This window comes from Chelmon rostratus, chromosome 8 (genome assembly GCF_017976325.1).
Source record: "Chelmon rostratus isolate fCheRos1 chromosome 8, fCheRos1.pri, whole genome shotgun sequence".
Classification (NCBI taxonomy): domain Eukaryota; kingdom Metazoa; phylum Chordata; class Actinopteri; order Chaetodontiformes; family Chaetodontidae; genus Chelmon; species Chelmon rostratus.
In genome coordinates this window covers 11,507,545-11,519,957 of record NC_055665.1, presented here as the reverse complement: position 1 = coordinate 11,519,957, position 12,413 = coordinate 11,507,545, and the positions used below count along the sequence as shown (strand labels likewise).

The window sequence follows — 12,413 nt, the reverse complement described above, 5'->3', positions numbered from 1 at the left end:
CCTGTGACTCTCTGCGGTGCCATACACTCACACACACACACTCACACACACACGTATGCTTGCACGCAAACAGCACTAAATCACTTTAAGAGGGTGACCCAAAGGTGTCTTGACAGGAGCATATGAGCCTGCAGTCTTGCTGCAGTCCATGATTTGATGTGAGGCCAAAACACTCCTGGGCTTTTTCGCGCTGCCTTGTAATAAACCGTCTCTTCATCCCGCCTTCACTGTTCTGCCCATCACATTATGTGGCAATTCAGCTCCTAACATGAAGGAGCTGCACTAATTTCAGCAGCCATCAAAGACATACAAGCAAACACAAAAGTGCTCATTGTATTTGAATGTGCTCGTCAATCAATCAGTCAGCAGGTGTCGGGAGGGGGGGTGAAGGGCTGCTAGAGGAGGGGGGAGACCATGCAGGAGGAGGGGTAAAGTTTGACAGTCGCTCACAGTTGGCACCAAGGACCCAGGATGCTTTGGGGCGGATGGGGAGAGGGGCAGAGAGAGCGAGGCAGAGGCAGAGAGGGTGAGTTTCTATCGTGAGGGGACGAAGGAACCACAGATCCTTTTTTCTCTTTGCACTTCACCTTTAGGAAGAAAAAAAAAACAATCCCAGAGAAAGTGAGACGTGTGGAAAAGGGGGCGAAAGAAAAAAAAAGAAAAGGATATGAAAAGAACATGAAAGAAAGAAATCGTCATTAAACGCACTACGAAGTTCTCTGTTTCCCTCTCTTCCTCCATCTCGCACCTCTCTCAATTTAATCTTAAATCCACTCCAATTTCCCCCGAGGGACTCAATTCTCTCCTTTCCTGTAAGTATTCTCTTTCATTCTCTTGCTTTTATTCTCTCAGTGTTTTTTCAGCGCCTTCTTGTGCCTCAGTGCCCTGCTGTGAAGTAATGCCTGCGCCAGACAAGAAATCTCAATCAGTTGCTTGTTATTTGATTGCACTCATGAGCGAGTGGCCTTTCTTTGGACTCCTCATATTGTAAATAAGCGAGGTGTGTGCACGTATGGGATTGGGAATAGGAAGAGCACTGTGGTGATTTAGTATGCATAACCTGAGCTGTTCCAAAGTATGTGTGCGGTGTTTTTGTGTGTGTGTGTGTGTTTGTCCCTTCCCCTCAAACAGGCTTCCTCTGGGTGCTCTGTGGCTGGCCAGTTCAAATCAATATTGTTAATAGGCTGTGTGTGTGTGCACTAATGCAGCTTATGTAGATTTCCCAGCTCGCTCTGTTCGAGAGGCGTCTCACTCTTCTTTTAGTGCATGACACATTTGCGCTCCCGCTGCCACGCTGTAAATGTGTTGTGCGATGCTGCAGGTGTTCTGAGTTCATGCGCGTCCGCCACAATCAGCGTCCTCCCAGCCTGGCGTCCTGAGTATCTGCTGGGGCTCCTGTCTCCGTCACTCACGCGAGCTTCCACCTCTTCCTGCCCCTCTTTAAAAGCCTCCTTGTCTGTTTAATTCTCTGTGTCGTCGGTTCTGTCTCTGTGGGTGGGCCTCTGCGACTCTCTGTGTGATTATGACAGGCTGTCTATGGGGAGGCCTGCTGTTGCCAGAGCAGCTCACCGCGGCGTTCAGTCTGCCTGTAGGTCTGAGCGGCTTTGCGTCTCTGTTTCCCCCTCAATCTATCTCCGCTGTGCTTTGTCTGCCTCTATCAATATCGGTTTGTGTCTGTCAGTGGATTAACAAGCATCTGTGTCTCTCACTCCCCTGCTTCCTCTCGCTCTCCCAGCAGCGAGAGACAGAAGGAGAGGGGTCCATTCCTCCTGGTAGGGCGACGCCAGGAACTTCCTCTCTCTCTGCTCCACTCCCTGGCTCCTCCAACCTCCCCTCCGCCATGACACTGCTGGCCTCCGAGAGGTCGCTCCTCATCCGGAACAAGTTCCGCTCAGGTGAGGATCCCGGAGTCTCAGCTCGCGCCAATTAGAGGAGAGAGGGATTTATTTTCCCACAACCACGGCTTCACATCTCGGGCAGGATTGGCGACATTAGCATCAATATGTAGAGGGGAAGTGTTTGGGAAGGTTATTGGCTGCTCAGTAGCAATATCTGTCACATGATCAATTGAGTGGAAGCATTGATCATGGTGAATGGATTTAGTGATTGCTACCCACAGATAGAGATGTCTAAAGATGTTTGCATGTTGCTGTGTGACACTTTAACCACAGCATGGTTTGCTGAGCTGTGGCCCTTAAACAGGATGTTAAAACCCCTTAAACAAACTTACAAAAAAAATCCAGTGGTTTTATACGTCTTTCACCAGATTATATTACTGCATTTATATTATAAATTATAATTATTATGAATAATACATTCATGTGTACATTACTTTAATGTTGTAGTTGTTGAATTGGTTGGGGTCCTTTTAATGACTTTATATACAGCTGGGAAGTTTATTCTACTATATATGTATTATTAATAATCTTAATCTGCAAAAAAAGCACAATATTTACCTCGAAACTCTGGTGAAGTAGAAGTATGAAGTAGCATAAAATGGAAATACTCAAGTAGTATTTCAAAATTGTACTTTCAGTTTTTGAGTAAATGTACTTGGCTATATTTTACCACTTCTCAAATCACTGTAACATTCATGTCTAAATAAGCAACGATCAAAATTAAAGTTTGGAGAAAAGGATAATTGTATATAAAAATATAAATGCTGTAGTTGAATGTACTGATTATATCATATCACAGTCTGCAGTCTTTTAAGATCTTGAGAAAAATTGAGAAAGAACGGCTGAAATGAATCCTAAATGATCGTTCTGAGTTTGATTAATGCAATATATTACTCTGTGATTACAACCTTCGAGACACAAACAGCCTTCTGTGACTAACAGCGTTAAACAACCATCCTATAACTGTATAATGCAAGTTCCCCTAGAAGTTGTAGCGGCTGCTGTTGCGCTCCCAGGCAGCTGTCGTTAACGGCTGGTAAAAGAGAAAGGCGAGGAAGCGCCACGGAGGTGAGCAAACACCTGCTGGAAAACGTGATTCTTTAGGGCAGCTGCCCCGCTTGTAATAACGTGTGTGCATAGCAGAGCTTGAGGAAGTCTGCCGGCATATCAAACTGATGTGAAATAAACACGAGCTTTTGTCAGCCAGTGTATGACAGTTTGTTTGAGTTCTTATTCATTGTTTAACAATTTTATCTGGTTGTGTTGACCTTTGACACAAAAGTAGACGTATGCTAGATGTTTAGGTCAACGTTAAGAGAACGTGCTAATCCTTATCTTGAAATAATAGATTTTCAGCTTGCACCTCGTAAAACAAAATATCCACTTGCAGCCCCTCATCACAGGTTCCATCAAAATATCCCTTTAATGTTGTTTAATTTGAATGGTTTTAAGAGGTCTGAAAAGGTAAAAATAGCCAGTTTTACAAAAAAAATGTGTCAAAATATGTTTATTTTGTCTAATCCTGTTAATCCTTTAACGACACTCCTCAGATTTATCTTAGGACTGACCCCCAGGCTGGGAACACTGAGTTATGTAATGAATGTTCAGTAATGCAATTTAAAGGGCAGTTCAAGACTTGCATTGGGCCTCCAGTTAAAATAATAAACAATATAATATGAGACACACACACACACACACACACACACACGCACACACACACAAACAGATAGAAATCTAACAGGAACTCTGGTGTGATAAGCACTACTTCCCTCACTTGTTATGGCAACAGAGCACAGCGTGTTAATCTGCTTCAAATCGATATTTTTGCAGCATTAAACTTTTGTTTTGAGTCGTCAGAGAGGCAGGAAAGCAGGAAGAGTATAGTTAGCGCAAACGAGGGTGACGTTAGGAGGAGGGGATGCATGAGAGGCTTGTGGAGAGAGCGGGACAGCTGAAGGGGGGATGGGACCAACAGAAATAGACATACTGAGAGATAAATAGTCACTGCCCTCAACCCCCCGTGCAGTCCTCCCCCTCCCCTTGTCAGGTCTCTCAGGTCTCAAAACTCACCGACATGTATCATGGGGGGGAAGCACTCGGTGTAACGGGCCCAGCCCTGCCCTGCTTCACCTGTTTGTGTGTGTGCTGAATGTTAATGTGTGTGTGCATACGTGCGGTGTGTAGGTGTGTGCAAGAATGCAAGGGGATACATAATCTACAAGCACTGCAAAGTCATGGGGTCATATAAGTTGCAAGGCCCTATCGTTTAACAGCGATCATGCTGTCTTGCGTTGCTCAACTCCTACCTTTCTACGTCAGCGTCTTCTCTTTTCCCAGATAATTTTGTCCTCCAGTGAGAAATCAAGCTAACCTACTGTTCCAAGAGTGTAATGTTTGACATTTCATCATTTTCTTTAAATCTCTCAACTCAATCTCTTTTCTTGTCTTGCAGTCCTGCAGTTAAGGATTCAGAACCGAAGGCAGAGTGAAATCAATGCAGACCCTGGTTAGTCTATGTGTATCATTAACATTGTGATTGATCCATCTACACTATGACTGCAGGTTGGATTTCATATTAATGATCTTCAGGTGACCTCTTTGCACTGACAGATGATTGCTTATTGATTAGTAAATGCCTTTGTAGGATTTACTATATTGACCAGCTTTTGCTTTCCTTTGATTTTAGTTCTGGAGTCTAAATTTCTATGTGATTTGCTTTAAAACCTCAGACTGTGCAAGAGCCTCCCTTAGTTGAATATAAAGGTTAACGTTGTTGTGTTATACTGTTTATGTAGTTGATTAATTCCAGCATTTACCAGTTACAGGGACATTTATACCAAGAGCATGATGCTAAATTTTCATTATGAGTCAGTGGGAACAATAAGGATGATAACCACAACTTTGCATGCAAAATGTGCACTGTGTGTATACTGTAAGTCTGCACAAGGCCACACATGCAGCAGGTATCAGAGATGTTAAAAATTTTGTTTTGAAACATGGATTATGCTCATGGATACAAACGTAAATGCATAGAGGTAACATATGTGTAAAAATAACAACATGTTCTTAATATCAGGGATTATCTGGAGATGAATGTGTGAATACAATCCAGACTGCAGAAATACAATCTCAGGTGCTTTGTCGACAGGCAGTGCACCTTGCTTCATTTCCCCCATCGTTGTCTGAGGCTGAAGCAGGTTGCATAAGAAGCAGTGCGCATTCTGATGCCTGCCAACACAAAAGAGTGCCTGAGATGCTCCATGCTGTAACTTGGAAGGATGGGTTGAAGGCTGAAAGTGCTTTGTTGATGCACCGCTTCACCTGAGTTGCTTCTCTGCCATGCCGGCATCCTCTAAAAGAGAAGAGACCCTACGTTGTCATTTAATCTTATACGTCTTATGCATCTTTTTTGTGTCCATAGGGCTGAAATCTACTTGTCCCCCTCAAAAAGCGGAGACAGACCAGAGCGAAGCTCTGGTGAGTAGCAGTTTCTCAATAATATCCAACAGCATGATGCATTGATGCAGTTACAGTCAAGCTGCCATGTAAAGACATTTTTCCCTCTACGCCATGTTTCTTAACATTTCTATTCATTTGTATAGTTGATTGTATTTAACAGAACAGAATGACATCCCAGTTTTGCTTACCTGTGTTACTTCCATATAGTTGTAAGTTAAAGAAACACATGAATTGTGAGAAATAATTAGTGTAGGTCACTGTTTCCCCCACATTTGAATGGGTTAGGTGGTCTCTTGTGTGGGACCATTTCTCTTAAAAAAAGCTAATTTGTGGCACAGTTTCCTTCCTTGCATATGTTGTGGGGGAAACACTGCTGCTGTAAATGAGTATTCCTTTAGGCTGCATTGGCATTGGAGTATAGTTTTATTTAACTTTCTCCTGAATGAACTGCATTGCAATCTCTGGGCCCTGGCTGTTGGTTTGACCTGCTGTTTCCTGATGCAGCGTCTAACCGACGATGGTGCCGCTCAGAAGCTGCCCCCTAGTGGTCTGAACACTGAAACTGCACAAGGTGATGCCCTGCCAACAGTAATGTTGCTGTCTCCTTCCTGCTTTGCCCTGTGTGCTCCCAGCAAAGAGCACAGTAACATATTTCCCTGCCTGTCTCCTTCTTTCTGTCTGTATTTGATCATATCTGTGCTGCTCTCTGCTCCCTGTTGTACAGTAGTTGTGTGGATAAAGAAGTGTGTAAATCCGGCAATGGGCTCGGTCTTTCATCGGCTGTCAGTCACATAGAAATGTGACCTTGTTGCACACTGTAAGTCTGCATTTTAAGCAGCCTGCAAACATATCAGTGATTGACAGCCCATGATAAACCCGCCCATTGAGGGATCATCACTTTTTGCCATTACTCTCTCCCTCGTCTCTCTTTATCTCCCCTGTCGTCACCCTCCAACCTTTAATTTGAAAAGACTGATTTTCCAAACAATCCTTTTCTGCCCTTTTAAAAATGTTGCGTGTATGTGTATGTTCATATCCAAGGGAATACATATCCCCATGGGCAGGAGTGTTTACTATTTTTTGATGCCCCTGCTGGTTTGAATTGGGACTGATAGCCTGTGGCACCACTGTTGTGCATGCTCACATCACATATGTTCTGAAATCCTGTAGCTTCTCTCTCTCCAATCTCGTCTCCGCTGTCTCTGCTCATCTCCCATCTGTCCCCTTCTCGCTACTTATCTGCACGATCCCCCCCACCCCTGCAGAGAGGACTGTGTGTGGGGCCCAGAGGCAGAAGAAGGCTCGCCAGGCACAGGACCTCACTGAGAGGATCCAACGTCCGCCTGGACCTGCAGAGCAACAGCACGAACACACGCTGCCCCTGGAGAACCGTGAGTCAACATCCGCATGCACAGGCACACACATACAGAATAAACGCAGTTTTTTTTATCATTTCCCACCCAATGTCTTCTGCTCCTCTTTTGACCTTACCTCCTTTCACTTTTCATAGCCTCAGGTCCTGCTTCTTTCCCTCTGTCAGCTGATGTCTTCGAAGATGACATCTCCTCCTCCTCCTCCTCCTCCTCGCCCACTGAGCAAAGCGGTGTTCACCAATCACCAGCCTTTTCTTCATTGCCAGGGCTCTCAGGTGACCAATTACTGAGTGACTTCTCAGCTGTGGGCCCGCCCCTTAATAACCACAGCCCCGGTCATGCTCAGGTGAGGAGACAACACTGAGATCTTAAGACTCACGTATCACACTAAGCTGGCAGCAGCAAGGAAGCCTGAAGTTAATTCCCACCAATAACCTCTGATAAACACATTAAAGTGAATATTTACAGACGGCTGCATTTATAAATAGCCTCATATGTCCACTCTGATAACCTGACATTCTGCCTTCAGTCTGGTTTGGCGTTGCTCCCGGCAACCGAGGGCATCAGACCACCGATGAGTGTAACACTGGGTGAATCAAACTCCATGGCAACAACTGGGAGACCAAATGGGATTTATCTGACCTCTCAGACCACACCCCTGCTGCCAAAGGTAATGTGGGGTTAGTGCATACTAATGCTGTCGTACTGCTTTCAGTTTGAATGTTTTGGCACATATTAATGTTATAATATTTTCGTGACTCCTCAAAATCAAATGATAATATCTAGAATGCAAGCAGATGAGGGTGGCAATATGACATTTTCATCCAGAAATACATTTAAATTGTGAATGTGTGCGTATGTGTTTGCGGTATTGGCAGGTATTCACAGCTGGTATGCAACATAGGCAATAAAAGCATTGTAGAGGTCTTCAACCTTACAGGATGGTCACTCCTCTGTTTTGTCAGACACAATGCTCCTCTCTTTGCTGCTCTGCATTCATTACTGTCAATTTGCACTTCTGGGGGAGCTGCGTATTTGCCCTGTAGGTTAACACATTCACACACAAGCAGCATGGCTGTATGTGAGAAGCAGGACATGCTGTCATCTGGAGATTTGTGAGGCATTTGTACGTATCATGCAAGAACTTAACCTTGACATGGGGCGAATACTGTCAAACAGCGTGAAATGACTTGACATTTTCTTTGTGATATTTTACACGCTATTTTTAAAATTACTCACTAGAACCACCGAATAGTTACGGTTTTTGGGCATGCTGGCAATGTGTGTCTTTGCAGACAGCTCGGCCGGCCAGCCCCACCTCCTCCTCCTCCCTGCCCACCGCCCTCAACTTCAACCACCCCCCTCGCCCGCGGAAACCGCGGGACACCAAACCCAAAATGAGGAAACTCCAGTATCACCAGTACATTCCTCCAGACCAGAGAGGAGGGTCTGGAGCTGGAGGTACCAATATCATCTTTTACTTTTCCACATTTATTCCAATTTTATTTTTCATGGGTCCAATCAAGGCTTGAGCTTGTGGCAAGGTGTTTGAATTTAACCATGTTTATTTTCAGGGGGAAGAGCCAAACAGAAGAGCCCTACCCCTACCCAGCCTTTAGACCCAGCTTATTCCCATCTCCTGAAGCAGCAGCAGGTCTTCCTCCAGCTGCAAATCCTCCAGAACCAGCAGCAGCAGCAGCAGCAGCTACAGCCACAACCACAACTCACTGTTGTGCCCAGGTATGCAAACAGATTGTTGTTGATCAGGTAAACCAGATTGAGCCAACTGTCTGTGCTTTATCAATGAGACATCAGATAGTTCGGGTCAGTTAATGCTTATGTCTTCTGTCTGTCTTCTCTTTGTAATATGACAAGGTCATGTTCCTGTAAAATAATGTTTTTCTGATTAAAAAACAAAAGGAATAAAAGTAGATTTATGTGTTGGAGCAAAGCAAGATGGACACACCATGTGTTAAATATGAGCATATGGAATAACAATGTAACCCTCCCCCTTCTCTTTATTGTATGTCTTTGTATTGTCACACTGTCTTTCTCGTGTGTTTGTCTGTCATCAATCTATAATGAAGTCTAAATTTAAAAACATGTTTCTGTCATTCCTCCAGTGGAGATCACAGCGATCTTGTGAAGTCCTCTGGAGCCATGCCCCTGAATCCCCAACCAGTTCCCGCCACAACCAACCACACCCCTCTAGACACAAACCCTGCACCCAAGCCTGAGCTCCTCCCTGCAAATCTCGTCGATCTAACGGTAAGAAAAGCAGGAAAGCGCTGAAAGGCAGAGAATGCCTGAGACTGATAACAATCATTTATAAGTCATGGTGACGACAAAAGTGTCCTCTGCCCTCCCGCCCTCACCTCTTCCCTCCTGCCCTCACCTCTTCCTTTCCCTCAGGTGTCCGAGTTGCGGCAGCAGCTGCGTAAGCGTGGCCTCCCTGTCTCCGGCACCAAACCTGCTCTGTTGCAGCGTCTCCGCCCCTTCCAGCATCCCCACTCTGGCCTCACCCCTGCTCCCCTCTGCCAGCTGGGTACCAGCCTGGAGCCCCTCACCCCATGTCCCGCGCTGCCACCCAGTCAGAGCCCCGGCTCAAGCTCCAGCTCGGGACTAGACTCGCCCAGCAGCAGCCCGAACCAACAGATGTACATCCCGGATAGGGGAATTCCTAATGGGATTCTCAGTGACGCTCCAAACGGTGTTCCGAATGGTTTCTCGAATGCTGCGTCAGTCAGTTTGGCAGGTGAAGCGTGTGGTCTTACCAACGCTGTCTTCCTGGCCCCTGCTAGCACTGCCTCAGGAACCCCAAGTCCCAGCCTACCCATGTCGTCCTCCTCGCCCCTGCAGTGCGGGACTCCCTGGAGAAGCGAGAACGAGCAGCAGCGGCAACAGCAGCAGGAGCTGAGCCTGGAGCTTGAGATGAGGGAGAGGTTAAGGAGCAGGCCCAGGGACCGCTCCACTAACGCCGGCAACGAGGTGAGCGAAGGAAGGCTCTGGTCTTTGGTCTAAACATGTGTTAGAGAATTGCTCATTTTTCCAGAACTACAGTCTTTTTTAAATCATTCCTCCAGTCTTGTGGAGAATCCCTTCATCCGTTCCTGCAACAGGATCCTGGATGCTCGAGAGGCAAACCAGAAACGGACATGCAGACAGAGGTGTTGTTTACACAGGTGAACACACAAATCAATACACACGTATCTGGGATAATCGCTTTTCAAGGGTACACTGCAGAGCCTTCAATTTATTAAACTGGTCAAACATGTGACCATACTCTCATCACTGCCTGTAAACTAATTTACCCCTGCTTTCTAATCAGGTGTTTTGCTGCCAGCCCTGTGATGTGATTGGCCAGGACTTTGAGTTGCCGGTGCAGATTACAGCAAGTCCTGTTCAAACTGGTGTTCGCAGCCTTGAGGAAGAACTGCAGGAGGCTATCCAGAAAGCACAGGTTAGAGTCTGCAGATGATCAGGAAGAGATCACAAAGAGTTCCCTTTGTATATTGGGATTTAAAGGTTTTCTTTTGGCCACAGATGGACCCTCGGCAGTCCATAGACGACATTTTGGATGAGCCTATGACTTGTGTTGGTGAGTATCCCATAATTGATAAAGAATACAATCTAAATGGCGCTCGTATTTCTTTCAGTGTCTAATCCTTTTTACAACCTCACTTCCAGGCTCTGTCAGTGTCTCCGATCATAAATCCCCTGCCCACTCAGTCCTCGGCCTGTCGCCTCCTCCCCCTCAAGCCGATCCGTCCCAGGCCTCCCAGCAGCACAACAAGGATGACAACTTCCTGCCCTCGCCTCTTTGCTCCTCTCTTTTGCTGGAGCTCCCTCCATCCCCTGCTGTGATAAACCCCAGCCAGGTGATCCCTGCTCCTCCACCACCTCCCATCTGCACCTCCCCTCTGCCGTCTACCGGGAAGTCACGGAAGCGACGGGCTCCGACGCTGTTTGACGCTGCTGACTGGCTCGAAACACTGACGTCTGGCCTCCGCCCTCTATCTCCACCGACGGCTCCTTTTGTTGAGTCAGACTTCAGTCTGGATTCAGATCTGAACGTCGGTCGAGTGTTGGATCTAATGATAGAGCAGTGGTGAGGACTTGTGTGCGCAGATCTGTTTGTCACTCCTTTGTATGTACAGTAGGCGAGCGTTGCATTTTTTTAATGGTCGTGAATGGGGCAAACTGTACGCATCGCTCTGAGGGCACAAGATTGTGAATAGTGGCCTCCATCTATCCATCACTGAAAGGCTGTCAGAGTCACTGGCTCCACGCAATGTCGAGAGCTGGATTTATCGCTATCTTTGATGGAGCAACAAGAGCACAAACACATGCACACACAGACACTGCAGAGCGCTGTTTTAAAGCACTTGGGCTCAGCCAGGAATGGCAAACAAGCAGCACATCTGTGGATTGACACACTCCACTGCACAATGTTTGCACTGCAAAACAAAAGAAAACCTGGTGGCATATTAATTTAAACATGCTTCCTGGCTGCACTGGGAGAATGTTGTTTCTGACTTATCTCCAAACCCTGTTGTCAGTTTGGGTTGAGTGTGGCCCCTGGTGTTGACTCAGTCATTGAGTCCTAGCCATTCATAAAGCCCATTTAGAGTGTGTAAAAGCCAGACAGAGCACACAGCTTGTGTGTGGCTCCAGACCTTAACCCCGGTGCCAGACACACAGTCGGCATGCAGAGGGAGAAAGCTGGCAGAAGCTATAAACAAGCAGTGTGAGCGCGCGCTTATGTGTACGTCAGCTTGTGTGTATGTGTGTTAAGTATGTGTGTGTTCGATACGCAACCGTGTGACTGTGCACACAAGGCTGTTTTTGTTTGTATGTGTCAGCAACCAAAGTGCTTCCATGTATTTTTATAAGCATTAATGCCGAACGCACTTGTAGCTATTTGCTTACAATTAGGTGTGCCTGTTTGTGTGCGGCGCGATTGATCTGTGAGAGGATATGTGTGGAGGACACAGGCAAGAAGCTGTGGATTTCTGTGTCGACACTGCAGACCAGACATTTCATTGTAGTCTCATTGCCAGCAGGCAGTAACTCCGGTGTAGTTATCCAGTGTAATCATCAGAACAACCACATTACCTTGTTCAAGTCACCATTGTCCAGGAGAGCAATCAGGCAACCACCCCAAAAATAGTCCCCATACAAACGCTCCAATCAGACAAGGGAGAGTTTCCTCATCGCTTTGCAAAAACAGGTGGTCATTTTGTACCCTGATTAACCCCCAACAGCGTCTGGCCCACTGCACGGTGCTTACTCTGCTAGTAGCAAAGCCAGATTTAGCACAATTTATAGCCGGACCCCAAGACCACACCTGTTCACTTAGTGTAAATTAATTCCACAAATGTTTTATTTGACATTGTTAAATCTTTGCTGTACGTTACAAAACGACCATTTCTATTCAAATGCACTGTAGAGATTAGCACAAAATAATATGTGTGGAGAATATGTAACATGTCACATGACCAGAGGTGAGCTTGTCAGTTAAAGCTGATACAGTAAATGCTGCACATTTTCTTAATGGTGACAGTGATGTTGCTTTTATATTCTGCGTGATTTACTGGCAGGAATGGGTGCATTATTTGTTTGCATAATACACTTTCACTGAGTTATGTCCATTCTCAACCCCACTTAACATAATGACATTAAT

General features: G+C 45.9%; 1 protein-coding gene across 1 annotated transcript; it reads left to right on the top strand.

Moving 5' to 3' along the window:
* The first annotated feature begins 1,840 nt into the window (after positions 1-1,840).
* On the top strand, positions 1,841-10,842 carry si:dkeyp-69b9.3 (MEF2-activating motif and SAP domain-containing transcriptional regulator). The gene is made up of 15 exons (XM_041942319.1): positions 1,841-1,895; positions 4,351-4,404; positions 5,320-5,375; positions 5,862-5,928; positions 6,623-6,748; positions 6,868-7,076; positions 7,260-7,400; positions 8,026-8,191; positions 8,305-8,470; positions 8,854-8,998; positions 9,143-9,608; positions 9,685-9,706; positions 10,151-10,190; positions 10,274-10,328; positions 10,418-10,842. Exons 1-15 carry the CDS (start codon positions 1,841-1,843, stop codon positions 10,840-10,842), a joined length of 2,193 nt encoding a protein of 730 aa, XP_041798253.1.
* The last annotated feature ends 1,571 nt before the right edge of the window (positions 10,843-12,413 follow it).